This window comes from Ornithodoros turicata, chromosome 8 (genome assembly GCF_037126465.1).
Source record: "Ornithodoros turicata isolate Travis chromosome 8, ASM3712646v1, whole genome shotgun sequence".
NCBI lineage: Eukaryota > Metazoa > Arthropoda > Arachnida > Ixodida > Argasidae > Ornithodoros > Ornithodoros turicata.
The window spans coordinates 23,176,044-23,192,113 of record NC_088208.1 but is presented as its reverse complement, the minus strand read 5'-3'; the positions used below and the strand labels follow the sequence as shown (position 1 = coordinate 23,192,113).

General features: G+C 43.4%; 2 protein-coding genes across 6 annotated transcripts in view; one reads left to right on the top strand and one right to left on the bottom strand.

The window, feature by feature from the left end:
- Window positions 1-16,070, bottom strand: part of LOC135366716 (GATOR2 complex protein WDR24-like) — a 134,939-nt gene that overhangs the window by 12,965 nt on the left and 105,904 nt on the right. The window lies entirely within an intron of this gene.
- Window positions 133-14,292, top strand: LOC135366714 (histone acetyltransferase KAT2A-like). Of its 4 annotated transcripts, none has more exons than XM_064599546.1 (20): window positions 133-366; window positions 463-671; window positions 764-890; window positions 948-1,093; window positions 1,859-1,948; window positions 2,697-2,878; window positions 3,062-3,253; window positions 4,211-4,320; window positions 5,078-5,239; window positions 6,329-6,388; window positions 7,421-7,494; window positions 7,566-7,774; window positions 9,255-9,381; window positions 9,465-9,575; window positions 10,159-10,302; window positions 10,364-10,478; window positions 11,346-11,376; window positions 11,470-11,539; window positions 12,451-12,535; window positions 13,067-14,292. In XM_064599546.1, exons 2-20 carry the CDS (start codon window positions 489-491, stop codon window positions 13,258-13,260), a joined length of 2,412 nt encoding a protein of 803 aa, XP_064455616.1. In that variant the 5' UTR covers window positions 133-366; window positions 463-488; the 3' UTR covers window positions 13,261-14,292. The 4 variants fall into 4 exon arrangements, with proteins under 4 accessions (XP_064455616.1, XP_064455615.1, XP_064455614.1 ...); XM_064599545.1 differs by having other exon boundaries at window positions 11,467-11,539; XM_064599544.1 differs by having other exon boundaries at window positions 463-689.

The window sequence follows — 16,070 nt, the reverse complement described above, 5'->3', positions numbered from 1 at the left end:
CGGTACTTCGCAACTTTCATATAAATTTATGTAGCGAAAAATATGTATTTGATGGGACTCCACATAACGCACACGTGTACATTTGTTCAAAAAAACGATAAGGTATTGGATATGGATACTTTTCTGACCGTACCGAAGTCAGTCCAAGATGGCGGACTGACGCTTATGTTTTGTGATGTTTAAGACCAAACGTTAAAAAAACTATTATTAAGATGACCTTCCTAAAAAAACGACTAACCTAGCTGTTCTGGATGTCACAGAAAGGATCAGCTTTAACTACAAAATAGGTTTGTAGCTGTACACATAGCGAAAGGAGTCCCAAATGAATCGGTCTGAGACACTCGATACTTCCAGGAACGGACGCTGGTAAGCGCGAAAAATCCGTATTGATTCCTCGGATTATGCATGATGAGAGTCGCGTTAGGGCTATTCTTAATTGCGCACGGTGTCCCTACTTTGCAGACATAATCGGAAAAAGGACGAACAGCATGTCAAGTGCACAAAGTGGCGGAGCTGTCAGCTCCCAGTCCGGCCAAAACGCAACACAAACATCGAGTAGCGAACCAAATCGTCAAAACAACCTCCAACGGATTGCACAGAAGAAATCACAAGTCAAGGGCTGGCCACGGAACAAAAAGTTGGAAAAACTCGCCATTTACTCATCTTGCAAGGTTCGTCTTCCCCACGGTGTAAGTGTTTCCAACAAAACTTGCACACGCAACATACACTACAAAGTCGTTTGGAAATTTGTAATATTTTTCAGGTTGATGATGGGTGCAAATGTAACGGGTGGAAAAACCCTAACCCACCGCAAACCCCTCAACGCCCAGAAGGACCTCAGCCGCTCGCAAGCCTGAACGATCCGTGCCGTAGCTGTGGTCACTTCCTTGGTGAGCCGTAGCAAGTGGCGTGTTTCACATTATTTACTTTACATGTTCACATTGCAGGAGCTCACGTGTCACACTTGGAAAGCGCCCACGAAGATGAGCTGAACCGTCTACTGGGAATCGTTGTGGATGTTGAAAACATGTTTATGTGTGTTCATCGGGAAGAAGATGCTGATACGAAACAAGTGTATTTCTATTTATTCAAGGTATAGTCGCCCAAATTTGGATAAATATTCCTACACACACACACACGTATTACAGCGTGGTACGTGGTACACATGTGTTGTAAAGCAAGCATATTTCAAAAGCTGAGAGGTGAAGATATAATGAAAAAAAAAAATTGTCTAGAAAAAAGATCTCCGGTCAGGGATGCTGCCGTTGCTGTGCAGGAAGGGTCTGGGTTCGAGTCCCGCTTTTTCCCGACCTTTCCCAGACCTTTTTTCCCTCCCCGAGTTATTCGAAATTAATTCAGTCTTGGGCATTCGCTTGCACATTTGTAGCCTGCCTAGGCTAATCCTCGTCTACATAAGGAGCTGTATTAGACAGTAAATGGGAGAACAGGGTTAGGGCATTTTCATCTATACGGTGAATCATTGGAGTCATCGGTTGAACTTCGACGAATGCCCGTGAGATGTAGACAAACACCGAGCAATGCAACTCCCCTTCTGGCATTAGTTATAAGTCGCGAAAACTGGATAATTTGCACAGGTATTGCTACATACGTATAAAACGTGCTAAAAATTGAATGGTATAAGTATGAAAATATTGTATGTTTGTCGCAATGTTGAGGGCAATGCGTTGTGATAGTTACTGCAGAAACCAAAACAGCTTGTCAGTGTCCCCGACCAGTGTCCTCCATCTTCTCGTATGCCCCACCCTCGATACACTTCTGTGACTGTAGCTCTTATATTGTCTCGGAGTATAGTTTTTGTTACTGTGTTTGTAATCTATTGACAACTTTTTTTTTTAAGCTTCTGAGAAAAAGCATCCTGTTAATGACCCAGCCAACAGTTGAAGGGCCGCTCGGAAATCCACCATTTGAAAAACCAAGCATTGCAAAGGTGAGAAAGTTACACCTTTGCACAATTTAGTACTATATTCACGTGTGCCAACACAATTTCAGTGTCACAAACATTCAGTAGGTTTGAAGCTGCACATCAAGTTTCAGTTTAAGAAGCAAAGTGATTTGAACAAAATATACTCCTACACTTTTAAGAAGCAAATTCAGACCTTGTGCTTTTCTCTCTGTTCTCAAACAAAAGGGGGCAAAAAGAGAGTTTCATGTTCGAAGACTTGAAAGCAGGCTAAAATCTGGCAAGATAATGCGAAACAGCAGATGTTCAAGGAAGAAAAAAAAGTGTGTACATGCCTGTATAAGTTGCTGAGTTTGCAAGTTCTGAGTGCAAGTTTGAGTTCGGCAAGTTTTCTTAATTTTTTTTTATTGGTTATTATTGTTCTTTATTTATTTATTTTATATATTGGTTCTCGGGGCCTTCCTGGTTTTACCTTAGGCGACAGTGATGCAAATCAAGGTATACAAACTGGTCTTACCTGGCTTAATCCTAAAACTAGTTGCTCTAAGCATATTACCATTAGCATAAAGATGCTTAGCATTTGAGAAGGGTTTTTCAGAGTTACATGGCTTCCGTGTTTTATGACTGGGTGCATGTGTAGTTAAGCGCGTGGATTGTATGCTGCTGCCCCGAAAGTATTTAAACTTTTTACTTACTCTGAGGAGTACGACAATTACGGCAAGAATGTTACAAGAAGCCTCGACTCCTACCAACCTGTATCGTTTTGTTGCTGCAGGGTGTGACCAACTTTGTGGTTTTCAAGTTTGGCCACTTATCACAGAAAGAGTGGCAGACTATGTACGACTTGGCCAAGATGTTCCTGCACTGTTTAAACCACTGGAAATTGGAAACTCCCTCCGCACGAAGGCAACACTCCGCCAACGAGGATGTCGGCACGTATAAAATTAACTACACAAGGTATGCTTCCCCAAGTACTAACACTGATAAGAGTTGTGCGATTTGCCTTTTATGCTCTGCTATGGGTTAATTACTGTTCCCTATTAATTGCCCGGCAAGTGATTACTCATAATCGAGTTCTTTCCCAATACTTCTTTTACGTGGTTTTGATTGTCTGTTGAACTGTTTCATTGCCCATTGCAGGTGGCTTTGCTTCTGCCACGTGCCAGCATTCTGCGACAGCCTTCCTCATTCTGAAACAACCATGATATTTGGAAGAACGCTGTTGCGGTCAGTGTTTCAAACCATGCGCCGCCAGCTACTGGACAAATTTAGGGCCGAGAAGGACAAGATGCCACCGGAGAAGAGAACTCTTGTCCTCACCCATTTTCCACGGTGCGTTCCTTTCGTCTCCTGTTTCTAGAGATCACACGGTACACTCTCTTTGAGGTGGTACGAAGCAGAAAATACCGCATTATACTTAGAGCCTCGTGTTCCAGTGTTAAACCAGATAAATCCCGTACTTACCCTGAATTTGCACCACCGTAAAGTCAAACCTAAAGAAACCACAAAGGCAAAAGTTGCCTAAGTGCAAATTCAGCCGCGAAAGTGGGCACTGGAGAACGCCAAGCACTTCGCCAATGCTGCTGGGCATCTTCTGTTCACCTCAAAAGCGAGATGTGGTCGTATTTCTCTCCGGAAGATCTGGTTTTCCCCCAGTTATCGTCTATTTTACCCTATTTTACAGCTCCTGGACTAAAACCGAATTTTTTAACCCGATTTAAAAAACACACACACCCACACACACACACACAAAACCTGAAAACATAGGGGTCTAATTATACTGTATAAGGTAGTCAGAATAAAATTCACACGGCTTCTGTAGAAGTGCATTCTTTTCACGTGCCTCCCCAAAATTGCGGATTTCACTTTGTGCAAATATGTCAGTTGATACGGAACGTATTACGTGTTACACTTTTCCTTCCATTGCACTGGAGGTTCTTTTAACCTCTTACGCATAAAAGGTTTATTGTTAGCTCCATGATAAAAGTTTCAGAAACAATCCTTGGGGTCTACTACCAGTTATTTCCTTTATGGAAAATAGATGTTTTGACGTTATCAAGGCACTTGTATTGTGCACATTTTGCTGTGTCATTTTGCTAGTACTTTTTTCTGTGTCATCCAATGCTTTCAAAGCAAGACAGTACATTTCTGGCATGACGGCTACTTAGTTGCGTCTACTGTCCGTTATGTATGGCTGTTTTGGCTACGTTTCAGCACCCAGACAGCTATATTTTGCAGTGTTGGCAACACTGTACCCTGGCTAAATCTTGTGTTGCCATCTGCATGCAGGTTCCTCTCAATGTTGGAAGAGGAGGTTTATGGAACCAACTCACCAATCTGGGACCCAGACTTCAAACAGAACCCTCCTGTTGCTGCCATGACCGCATCCGCTGAGAGGAGTAGGTTCAGGTTCTCAGTAACACCAATAAAGTAGCAGTAAGGGGGTATGTTCGTAGACCGGCACGAATCTCCGCATGGGCCCACAGAGGAAACTACGAGCAGATCATCTCGAGCCCTCGACCATTACCGTTTCTGTGGGAGAGGGACCAGTGGGGCTGCTCCACAGGCAATAGGGGAGAGTGGGAAACTGGGTAGCTGCGCATACAGCTTACCCGCTTGCATAGCGTATTGTGCTTGAAAATTCTGTCGAAGTGGCAGGTTCGATGGATGTCAAAACTTCGCAGCAACGCGTAACGGGCGAAAAACCTTCTCACAGTGTTGACTGACCGAGATGATGTATTAGTGGGGCCTGACTTTTTGGGGTTAAGCCCGGATCCGCCCGATATTTACCCCCCCCCCCCCCGAACGAAATCTGTAAAATTCGGGTTTAACCCGAATCTACCCGAAAACATCCAGGTCGCGTGGCACACTCGTAAGCGTGCATTAAAATAAAGTTTGATAACATTGATAAACATTAGTTCCATGTTAAGACAAATTTTTATTAAACAAAAAAATTTCCCGAATACACCCGAATTCCTGACGACAGAATATGCCGTAACGGGATTTAACCCGAATACACCCGAATTTTCAAATGAAAAATATCACCCGATATTTACCCCCCGAATTTGGCCAAAAATAAAACCCGAAAAAGTCAGGCCCTACGTATTAGTTGTGTTATTGCTCGTGGATTTCATCGTGCGGTAAATTACGACACAGCTGGCTCTAGCAGCGGAACTCCCCATGCGAGAACTTTCGAGAAGCTGGCAGTTTCGACGTCGCCCAACTCTGGTTCGGATCGGTACGCGACGTTCAGCCTCAGCCCGAGCACGCACGCAACCAACAGGCTCTCCAAGTCCATCAGCACTGCGGATGGCCAAGGTACAGACATGCTCTTCTAATCTTTCAGGAATGTTTGTGAACAAAGGTGTTCCAGTTTACTCAATCTCTCGCCATATTGAGAAGCAACAAAGCCAATCGCCGTACATCCTCATCTACAGTGAACCCTCGTTGATATGACCCCCCGATAATCTGACATACGCGCTTTACGACCATACTCTTGGGGAACAATGCAGTGAAACCTCTGCAAATCTCCCCCGTTAATATGACAATTCCGCATTATGACAAAAAATTTCGGGAACGACCATGGTCATAATAACGAGGGTTCACTGTATACGAGTTTTGGAAAATTGTCGCATACTGCGGGATGCCACTTCAAATCTGAATTACTGTGAAATCGCAGTAGCATACTGTTTCCGTGCTTTGCTTTTGTGTGGTGTGCAATGTGGGTTTCTAACTGCATTCCTTCTGGGCAGCCGATATTACATTGTCAGTTTTTCACTGTGCAGTATTTTGGTTTGCTGCCCAACAACTGAAAAAAAAAAAAATGCTCATTGATCTATCTGGAACTCATACTAGTTGCATTGACAACAAAGATCACAGTGTAGTACTATGCATAGGGCCTTGTTTTATGCTTTTTTGAAAATCTGGGTATAAAGCGGGTTCTATTTCACGAACTGTAAAACAGGGTGATGTCGGGCGGAAAAGCAGGTATTCGGGTAAACAAATAAGAAAAATATGCTTCTCACGTTTTAGATTAACACAAGATGCGGAACAGCTGTGCTGAGTGTCCAGCGCTTAGTGTTACCCGTATTGGTGGCTGAGTTGGCAATTTGCCAAGTTCGTTTTCAGGGCCTTTCCGGGTTTTACCCGAAGTGACGACGATGTAAACCAGGAGGTAAAAACTGGTTTTACCTAGTTTAACCCTAAAACACAAGGCCCTAACTATGCACCATTAATGTTGCACCTAGAATCATTCAAATTTATTACATTATACCTATAAGCTTACGTAGCACGATAAGATGGTACGTCTATGAATACTATTGTAACAAGGTGACCCCTTCTGTGTGTAGTGTAAATATGGATACATAATAAATAAACGCGTCATTTTTTTAAATCTTTCATTAACAGGGGAAAAGCGCCCACATGAAGATGGAGGCAACCTCGATGCCAAGAAGCGCAAAATTGAAGGTTCGAACACGATTTTTACCTTTTTGTGGATGGCATGCCCCTGGGGATCTATTTTTTATTTTTTTACGTGCCCTTACAATTTCTGCAGGAAGAATGTGCTGTATTTACTCAAAAGTAGGTCGACCCTGCATCGTACACAACGCAGTACAGTGAACCCTCGTTAATATGACCACCTCCGTTCCCGCAGATTCTGGCCATAAAGCGAATTGTCATAATAATGAGAAAGCGGTCCGGTCGGGACCAGAGAGTATGCACGGCCGAACAAAACACACGCATGATGCTGCACAACAATTTATTTAACAAAAAAGTCTGTCAACAATGACTGCTTGGTGTAGCTTGCAGTGATCAGCTTTTCTAACTGGACAAGAGTACTATCAATCACGCGAACATTATGAGTGTCATTGTGTTGCTCAAAAAACAATAAAGCAACCTTCAGTGCTTCACTGGCCTCTTTCGTAGTGACGGGCGGTCACTGTCTTTTATGGTTTTTCTTACTTTAGCAATCCGAGAAGAGGTACGAGTAATCTCGAGGTCAACAACGCCTGGAGTCACCCTAATCCTTTGTGCCCCACTTTAACTGTGTCACTTTGTTCATGAGCAACTTAAGCAGCCACTCTAAGGGGCACCTGACGCTGTCATAATAACGGGAGGATAATACATGTGTTTGACCCCAGCTGCGCCCAAAAATCTCGGTCATAGTCCGATAAGCGGAATGTCATATTAACGGGGAGGTTTTACATGGCGAAGAAACCGTTCCCCAGGAATTCGGTCATAAAGCCTGAATGTCAGATTAACGGGGGTCATAATAACGAGGGTTCACTGTAGTAGTAAACTGTACGATAACAACGATTTGTTGGCCCTCGAAATTTGGTATACACTGCATTGTGGGGCCCGTGTTTTTGTCCATCCCTCCGTGTTTAATTCCCTCGCCTGCTACTACCTTACACATTTAAATTACCACAAATATCCGGTCGTCAAACCTTTAACCGTAACGAGGGCCGTAATCATTGGTACGCCGTTCATGTGTTCCAGGTGATTTATCTGAAGAGGTGATAGCCCAGATCGTGGCCACCATAACAGACCCCAAAGACATGATTGGACCGGAGGTACGTTAAATATCCGTACCTTAGTGCGTCCGTACAGAGCGCAACACGTAAAAGGTACGGTCGCATTGCAGAACAGCACCTTCTCGGAGCTGGCAGCGCGTGACGAGGCAGCTAGGTCAGAGGAGCGCAAGGGAGTCATCGGGTTCCACATGGTGTGCAACTCGCTCGGCAGGCGGGTGGACCAGCAGTCTTTGATATGGCTGGTGGGGCTGCAGAACGTCTTCTCACACCAGTTACCAAGGATGCCCAAGGAGTACATCACCCGTCTCGTCTTTGATCCGTAAGCCCTTGTCCTCGAAAGGTGCCCTCGTGTCCTTAAAGGGGTTGGGACACTTTCATAGATGCGGCCCATTACATCGTGGACGCATTGTACGTAGGGTTGCCACCGGGCCGGTATTATACCGGCACAGCCGGTTATTTGCCCGCTCTGCCGGTTGCCGGTAGGAAGACGATATACCGGCAGCCTCTTGGCCGGTATTTGTGGCTCAACCCCTTTCATAGGGGCTTTTATGGGGTTTTCCTTTCAACGTTCCACTACAGCTTGAATAAATCTGGAGAACAGACCCAACTCCGTAGTCACCAGTCGTTTCCTTAGTTTTTCATTATTATTATCATTGTTGTCTTGAGCGAGTACGCTGGTTCCTTCTTTCTCTCTCTCTGTATACTCTCCACCCCTCACCCACTTTCCCTTTCCCGCGAACATTTTCTCCTTTCCCTCTATTCCACCTCCTCTCCTTCAGCTGGTATTTTTCACTACGAAAGGTGGCAACCCTAATTGTATGGCACGTCAGAATACTGAGAAAAAAAAAAGAATTACTCTACTACGTGACGTACTCAGCGAGATACACGCCCTCGAACATACTCCTGAGCAGAGCGCAGATGTCGCAGGGCTCGGGGTTGTGTCCATCCCCATTGGCAGCCATAAGCATGTGACTTCCGAGGGCTGTGATGTCAGAGCCACACGAGTTTCAGTATTTGCTGCGCCCATTTTCTCCGCTGTGAAACCTTCAATGCAGGTTCACATCGGTGCAATGAACCGCCTTTTACGTTAATCTCGGATAACGTGGGATGACCTGTCGCAACCCCTTTAAGTTGACAGCATAAGCTCCTTTTTGTTTGTTCAATATTGATAGGGCCTTGTCACTTTAGGTTTTATGTTTTTTTTTTTTTTTTAATCAGGGCTGAATGCGAAGGGCTTAGTGCTCTCCAGTGTCCGGATTGACAGCTGAATTCAGACTTTGCAAAGTTAGTTTTTGGGAGATTTTCGGGTTTTACTCAGAGTGATGATAATGCAATTCGGGGGGGGGGGGTTTACTGGGTTTGAGCCCGAAAACACGGGGCCCTAAATATTGATACAGTCTGTTTCTGCATCTATGACCTGCTTGAAGTTCGACATTTATTCTTACACCCATTACACCCTTATGAATCCATTACATGAATCCATTACACCCTTATGAACAAGCAGTTGTGGTTCCCACCATGTTTGAACACAACATTCCAAATCGCAAACTTTTTCTTGTTAGGGAGAGTGTGCATCTCTGTAAGCTTATAACTTTGGTTACGCATGACCATGCAAAAAGCATGTGATATGTAACAAACGTGGCATATGTATCTGATGTCGAGGCATGTTGGATGTATGCAGGAAGTATCCCTGGACAAAAATGAATAATTACTTTTATGTAATGCATTACTTTTATTACCATTACTTTTATGCTCCGCATCATGCTTGAAGCTAATGCAGGCCTTATCCTGTTCTTCAGAAAGCACCGTACACTAGCTTTGGTAAAGGACGGCAGAGTCATTGGAGGGATTTGCTTCCGTATGTTTCCCAGTCAAGGCTTCACCGAAATTGTCTTCTGTGCCGTAACTTCGAACGAGCAAGTGAAGGTGTGTTGCCAGCTTCCACGCATCAAAAGTTTCACGACTTGCATTTGTATGAACAGTTTGAATTGGAAATTTTCGTTACGCAGGGTTACGGGACACACCTGATGAACCACCTCAAGGACTATCATGTCAAGCAGAACATCCTCCACTTCCTGACATTTGCAGATGAATTTGCAATCGGGTACTTCAAGAAGCAGGTTATGGTCTTTTGAATTTCTGTGTTTATAGTCCTACAGAGGGCTAGTGCTAGTGCTAGACTGGCTTACATTAACGTTGCATCTTGACAACTAAATTTACGTTACAAGAAACAAGAAAAATTACCACTTGTATCTGTAGTGGCTTCAAATCAGAAAGTGCCTTGGCTTTGGAAGAAAGTAAAAAATGAAGTGTTCTAATTGTTAAAAGACAACTCTTAGTCTACCGTTACGTCTATTTCGTTGCAGATGAAAAAATAAGGAATGTTGGTGGTTACGATTTGTAATCAGTCTTTAATGACCAAATGCAGCCTAAAAGCCTCTGCATTTTATAGACGACTGTTGCTGTTTGTCAGGTTCGCAATAATTTCGCTTCACGAAAGCATCGAGTAAACTATGCCAAGTGTTCCTTGCCAGAAAAAAAAGAAAGAAAGAAAAACGACTGTCATCTGAAATGTCTGCTCCGTTTGTTTTCCTGGAAAACTGACAATTTCTTGTCAGATGAGTGGTCCTGCAGAATGGACGTAGAAATGTATCGGACTCACATGTTGCATACCATTACTCAACGATCACTGTCAACTTGCAGGGCTTCTCAAAGGAAATCAAGCTCCCCAAACCTGTGTACACGGGTTACATCAAGGATTACGAAGGAGCCACTCTCATGGGTTGCGAACTGGATATGAGGATCGTGTATACAGAGTTCAGTCATGTCATCAGGAAACAGAAAGAGGTACACTGAAGAGTGACGGAGTTAGAAAAATGTGTGACCCATTTTGTTTCGTGAACCGTAGATTATCAAGAAGCTCATTGAAAAGCAGCAAGAGCATATGCAGAAAGTTTATCCGGGCGTTACATGTTTCAAAGAAGGTGTGAGAGAAATCCCCATCGAAAGCATTCCAGGGCTTCGTAAGTTGCAAATACGTACCTCCGTGCTACGTTTGGAAGTGCTTTTGTATGAAGGTTGTCCAGAAAGTAAATTCTGATTGCCTATTCGAAAGACACGAAAACTTGTTGTCAAAATGTGTTCCACACCGGGGTTCCATATATTTTAAACTACATATCTACCTATGCAGTACACAGGGCGTGACTTTTTGGGGTTATATTTTTCAGCAACATTGGGGGGGGGTTAAATATCAGGTTATATTTTGCTTTAATAATTCGGGTGTGGTCGGATTGAACTGAACCTCATTCAACCCAATTTTGGTTGAATCAGATGGAGTCAGGTGTAAATCTTTGGTTTACTTGGCATAATACACATGACACACCAGTAGAAAGAAAATGTTAATATTTTGTCTATGCATCTAAGAGGCAGCAGGGTCTCTGATTTGACAGTTTGTATAATCGTAAAAAAAATTGTCAACACCACCTTACTGTCTCAACATGGTGTCTAACTCACCCGTGGGCAAACCAACTTGCATGCACCTTCACATCGGTAACCGCAATTCGGGAACGCCGATTTTTTGAAATGGAACTTGCTTTCTGGATCTCGTAATGTCTCCCTGCTGTTAATTTACATACTAGCTGGACTGATGCAACTTGGATTTTATTTTGAATACTGAAGAATGCTTAAGAGATACTACGTACAAAGAAAATCTTTTTTCGATCTTAAACTGAGTGTTTTGCTGTCATGGGCAATACTGAATCTCCCCATAAAAGAGGAAGGGCCTCTTTGCACATGAAAGCCTTACAAGCATATCCAGGCTGTTCGATAACATTTGGCTGTGTAACCTCGATGTAGTAGTTACACTGATTTCTTAACATACATTTTTGCAGGTGAGGCTGGTTGGAAACCAGGCAAAAGACAGTAAGTACAGCTATACTATGTATAATTTTTCAATCCAATTAATGGCAAGCAACAGACATTTTAACTGTTTGTGCACATAATTTTTTTTAGCAGTATAAAACAAGAACAGATAGACCCTGACCAGCTGTATCAGACAATGAAGTCAGTGTTGATCCAAGTCAAGGTATGTAACAAAAGCGCTGAAAGCTCTACTGTAAGACATTAAGGAACATCTATGTAGTGAAAGCTGCATGTCATTGACGGACACAATCTTCAAACAGGTTACTCTGGCCCGGTTTACAGGAATGCAAATGCGGACGTTCCTATGGGCTCCAATTTTGTACTGCAGAGTTCAGCACATTAACAGAAATTCGATTCAGTGAAATATGTGGAAGTCTAGAGACATTTGTTTACCAAATCTGGTGCAGATGGGTCACACACATAATGACTAGAGTCTGAAGTTTTCGAGAAATTTTTTCTTTTTTAAATTCAGGGGGTAAATGATCGGGTAAATAAACATGTGCTCTAAATTCATGCGAATTCGATTGAAAAACCTTCCAGTATGCTAAACTCTGGGAGAAATCGGGGCCCGTTACTCAAACTGTACCGGTTTGGTACAAATGGTGATGTAACTGCATTTGCTGCCAAAGAAGTTGGTGTGCAACTTCAGACGTCTCAGACAGGGCAATTTGCCGGGTAAAAATCGGGTTTCACCCTAAAGAGGCAAACTTCAATTCGGGGAAAAGAATTGGGTTGAACCCTAAAACTTCAGGCTCTAATAATGACTGAAATACTGCAGCACTCATGCTCAGCAGGATGGATGAAGTGATTAACACTGAGAAAAAAAAAGAAGATTATTGGCTACACAGAGGGTGAACTCTTGAGCATTCTACTGGCATTGCTAATGACTCAGATACTCCGGAACTAAGCGTGTAGTTTAATTCACCATGCTGAGGTGGCTGTGATAACCGCGCTGTGCTTGGTTTGAACAAAAATTTCATTCACGCAGGGCCTAAAAGATAAGCATTGTTTGCTGAAAACATCGCAGCTGTACTGTGTGCAGCTTGCATGGCACGTAAACTTTCAATTTTTCAGAATCACGCCAGTGCTTGGCCGTTCCAAAAACCAGTAGAGAAATCTGAAGCTCCGGACTACTATGACCACATAAAGTATCCAATGGGTAAGCTCATCCCCACTCTGTTTTTCTTTCTTTGCTTAAAAATAAGACTGTTGAGAGCGCTCAACCATCTTATTTTTATTTCAAGTCTCTCTTCGGTAACTCGGCATCGATCTTCATACCTCCTGCGTTTCTTTGCTTACATAGAGTGTGCACTATATATAGAGCCCGAAGTTTTCGGGAAATATTTTTTTCTAAATTGGGGGAGTAAAAATCGGGTAAATAAACATGTGCTCTAAATTAATGCAAATTCGTGTGGAAAAACTTCCAGTACACTAAATTCGTGGAGAAATCGGGCTCAGTTACTCAAACTAACTGAACTGGTTCGCTACAGATGGTGATGTAACTGCGTTTGCTGCCAAACAAGTTAGTATGCATTCCTACAGACGTCTCAGTGAGGGTAATTTGCCGGGTAAAAATTGGGTTTCACCCTAAAGAGGCAACCTTCAATTCGGGGTGCAAATTCGGGGAAGAGTCGGGTTAAACCCTAAAACTCCAGGCTCCAACTGTATATGTATATTTTTCTTTTTGCAGATTTGCGGTCCATGTCGGAAAAGCTGAAGAACCACTACTACACCAACAAGCGCCTGTTCATCGCGGACATGCAGCGGATCTTCAGCAACTGCCGCGCCTACAACAGTCCGGACACGGAATACTACAAGTGCGCAAACACCTTGGAGAGGTTCTTTCAAAACAAGATGAAGGAGGCAGGGTTGTGGGACAAGTAATGGGAAGAGGCACAATGGGGGAGGAGGCACGGGGGCTTTCATCACTGTGTTTCGTAGAGCATCCCTTTGTACAGAATATTTTATGTTGCCGTTGTATTTGTTTTCTGCGTGAGTGGTTGTATATTCGTGATTGGAGACCCATCATGTCATTTAGTATAACACTACTTTCATGGATTGAACTTTCGTTGTGACGTTGTAACGGAGAGAAACAATGCGAGAGCAAACTGTACATGAAATTGCGAACACAAAAACGTGCTTCTGTATGAATAAACACTTGCTCCGACAATGTGCATGTGAGCAACTGATGTGTGTTAGTCAGCCAAAACGTAAGGTTATCGGTGCAAAATTAGTAAATGGTATCGAAGCTCATTTTACTAGGTGAGACAGTTATCAATTATCGCATGTACGTAAATCTTCTTGCATGCCTGCCATACTTTTCAGTTTGTGAATTTACTGTTCTTCAATGCACGTTTGTGCACAGTGGCGAAGTCCTCATTTAAGAAACACTTGCCGTTTGGCTACACACTTGGTCACTAACATTTAAAGCATGAAAACATGTGGCCTGTGCATTTTAAGAACTGTGGATCGTGAATGAGCCTTCAGTACTACTTCATACTACATGCAGTCTGTCTGACAGACCTTTCCTTTGCTTATGTTGTTGGCCAAATGACATATTCGGGATACAAGCAGCTTAAACTTTGCCTCTGCATCAGCATTTATGCAAAGAAGCACACAATTGTGTCCTGATTATTGTGAAATGTTCAGAGACTTTTCTTCACTGAAGAGTGAACCATGCTCTTAACTGTGTTTACGAGCTTTATTTCGTTGTTGTAATACTGCTGACAGAGGTTTCTAAAGAATGATTTTTTTTTTCTGCTGAGACTCTGATGAGACTCTGATCTCATTAACCTGAGGGCTTCTTGAAATTTCCATTATCATTTGTAAAAAGTACAAGGTGTATATTGCAATAAAACGTGTGTTAGTGGTGCACAAATAAAATGCAGCTTGCACCATTTTTGCAGTGCACCATCATGTACGTTCTGGGACAAGTTAGCTCCTACAGGTCAGCTCTGCCCACAAACTTAAAGCTGTCTGTGATTGGTCTAGGTGGGCGCAAGACACCTCCGAGTCACAGCGTAGTGCGGCTGCAAGCTTCAGACTGTCGCTCGTACACGCATCATGCAGCAAAAACACCTATCGGAGACGACAGAGCACATTTGAACGCTTTGAACGCAAACACGTAAAATACTCGCGTCAACGAAACGTACGAATCGCCATTCCCGAACGCCATCTCCTCGTACGCCCCACTCTCAACGTGCGGACTTCATTCTCCACTGGCGGAGGTATACCTCTGTCACTGTAGCTCTTGTGTTATCCCGGAGTATAGTCATGCGCTCCCCAGTAATGTTTCTCTCTTTTTTAACGCTTCAGCATTAGAACCCCTAAGTTGGAAAATCGTGACCTTGTGATGGATGCGTGAAGCCTCGGAGAAAACCTCTCTCCTCTTTTCCTCCTCCCATACCCGCGTGCTGCGCATGCGCACTGGTAGAGAAGGACCTCTCTCTCTCTCCGGCAGCGCGGCGAAGCGGCAACTCGCCGGGGAGGAAGAAGGCCTGCGCCGCCGTGACTCTGTAGTTAGCGGTAGTTAGTAACCATTAGTGATAGTTAGGGGTGGATAGCGGGTGGGTCGGCTGTAAACGCAAGAAAAATACATAAAAGGATACGTCTAATGCTAACCCATTTCCTCCGCATTACTTACATTAATCGCCCTTCAATTTTTTTTATTCCGTGTTAGCGCCGCGAAACAACTGTGGCTCGTACAGACGTGGGTAGGTGGTGAGAGGACAGCAGGAAGGAATAGGGGAGGGGGGAGGTTAGTATGTGACCTGGGCCGACTTCACTTTACTCACGAACGCTCTTCATGACGACTCAAAACAGCACATAAAAAAAAGGAATTGCTTCAGAGATGGTCGAAATTATGAACCATCTCTGAAGAAATTTTTTTTTTTTATGTGCTGTTTTGAGTCGTCATGATGAACGTTTGTGAGTAAAATGAATGATGTCGCCAGTGGGAATATATGGGATACGCGCTGTCGAATTTACGCATTTTCCGTACACACCCCTCACAAAAAGACTGCCCTAATTCACAATACGATGTACTCGCTATGCGAAGAAAGGGCATTTCGAGACGAACACAATGATGTAGATTACTTCCGGGTATCACAAATGGGGAACGAGTTGTGAGGTTCCCAAAACGTACCATATTTTACAAATGAGGCAACTTTGCGATTTTGTATCTCCTCAAAGGCAAACTTTAGGATCATCAGAACTTCGTATGCAGTGCTACCCACCCCAGAAAATACGTGAAAAAAAAAAAAAAATTCAGCTGAATATGTCAAATAGTTATGAAGATACGTGTCATCAAACTGCGTAGGAAGTGCAGTGGTCGAAATGCCCACATCTGAATAGTAATTCATTAAAAAATAACCACCAATTATTTTCAACTACTTTCAGCGCCAATATGCCTCCTAGGGACAAGGCTTTAAAATATGTTTGAAAGAAAAAAATTGGAGAGGTCGACCGGACCACCCTGCCTGATCCGGCGTGAATTCAGCCTATGGAACTTCGATGTTCAGTGATAACTGAACTAAAATTTGTACTTCAGCTGTCGGCGAAAAAAAAACAGCATAACATTTATCAATAGCCGGGGATAAAGCACTGGTGCCTGCGAAGAGTGTGACGACACGAAGTTTGCCATGCGAAACAGTTTCGTATTCCAGTAGTTTCACCCTATGTGTGTTCTGTAAAGC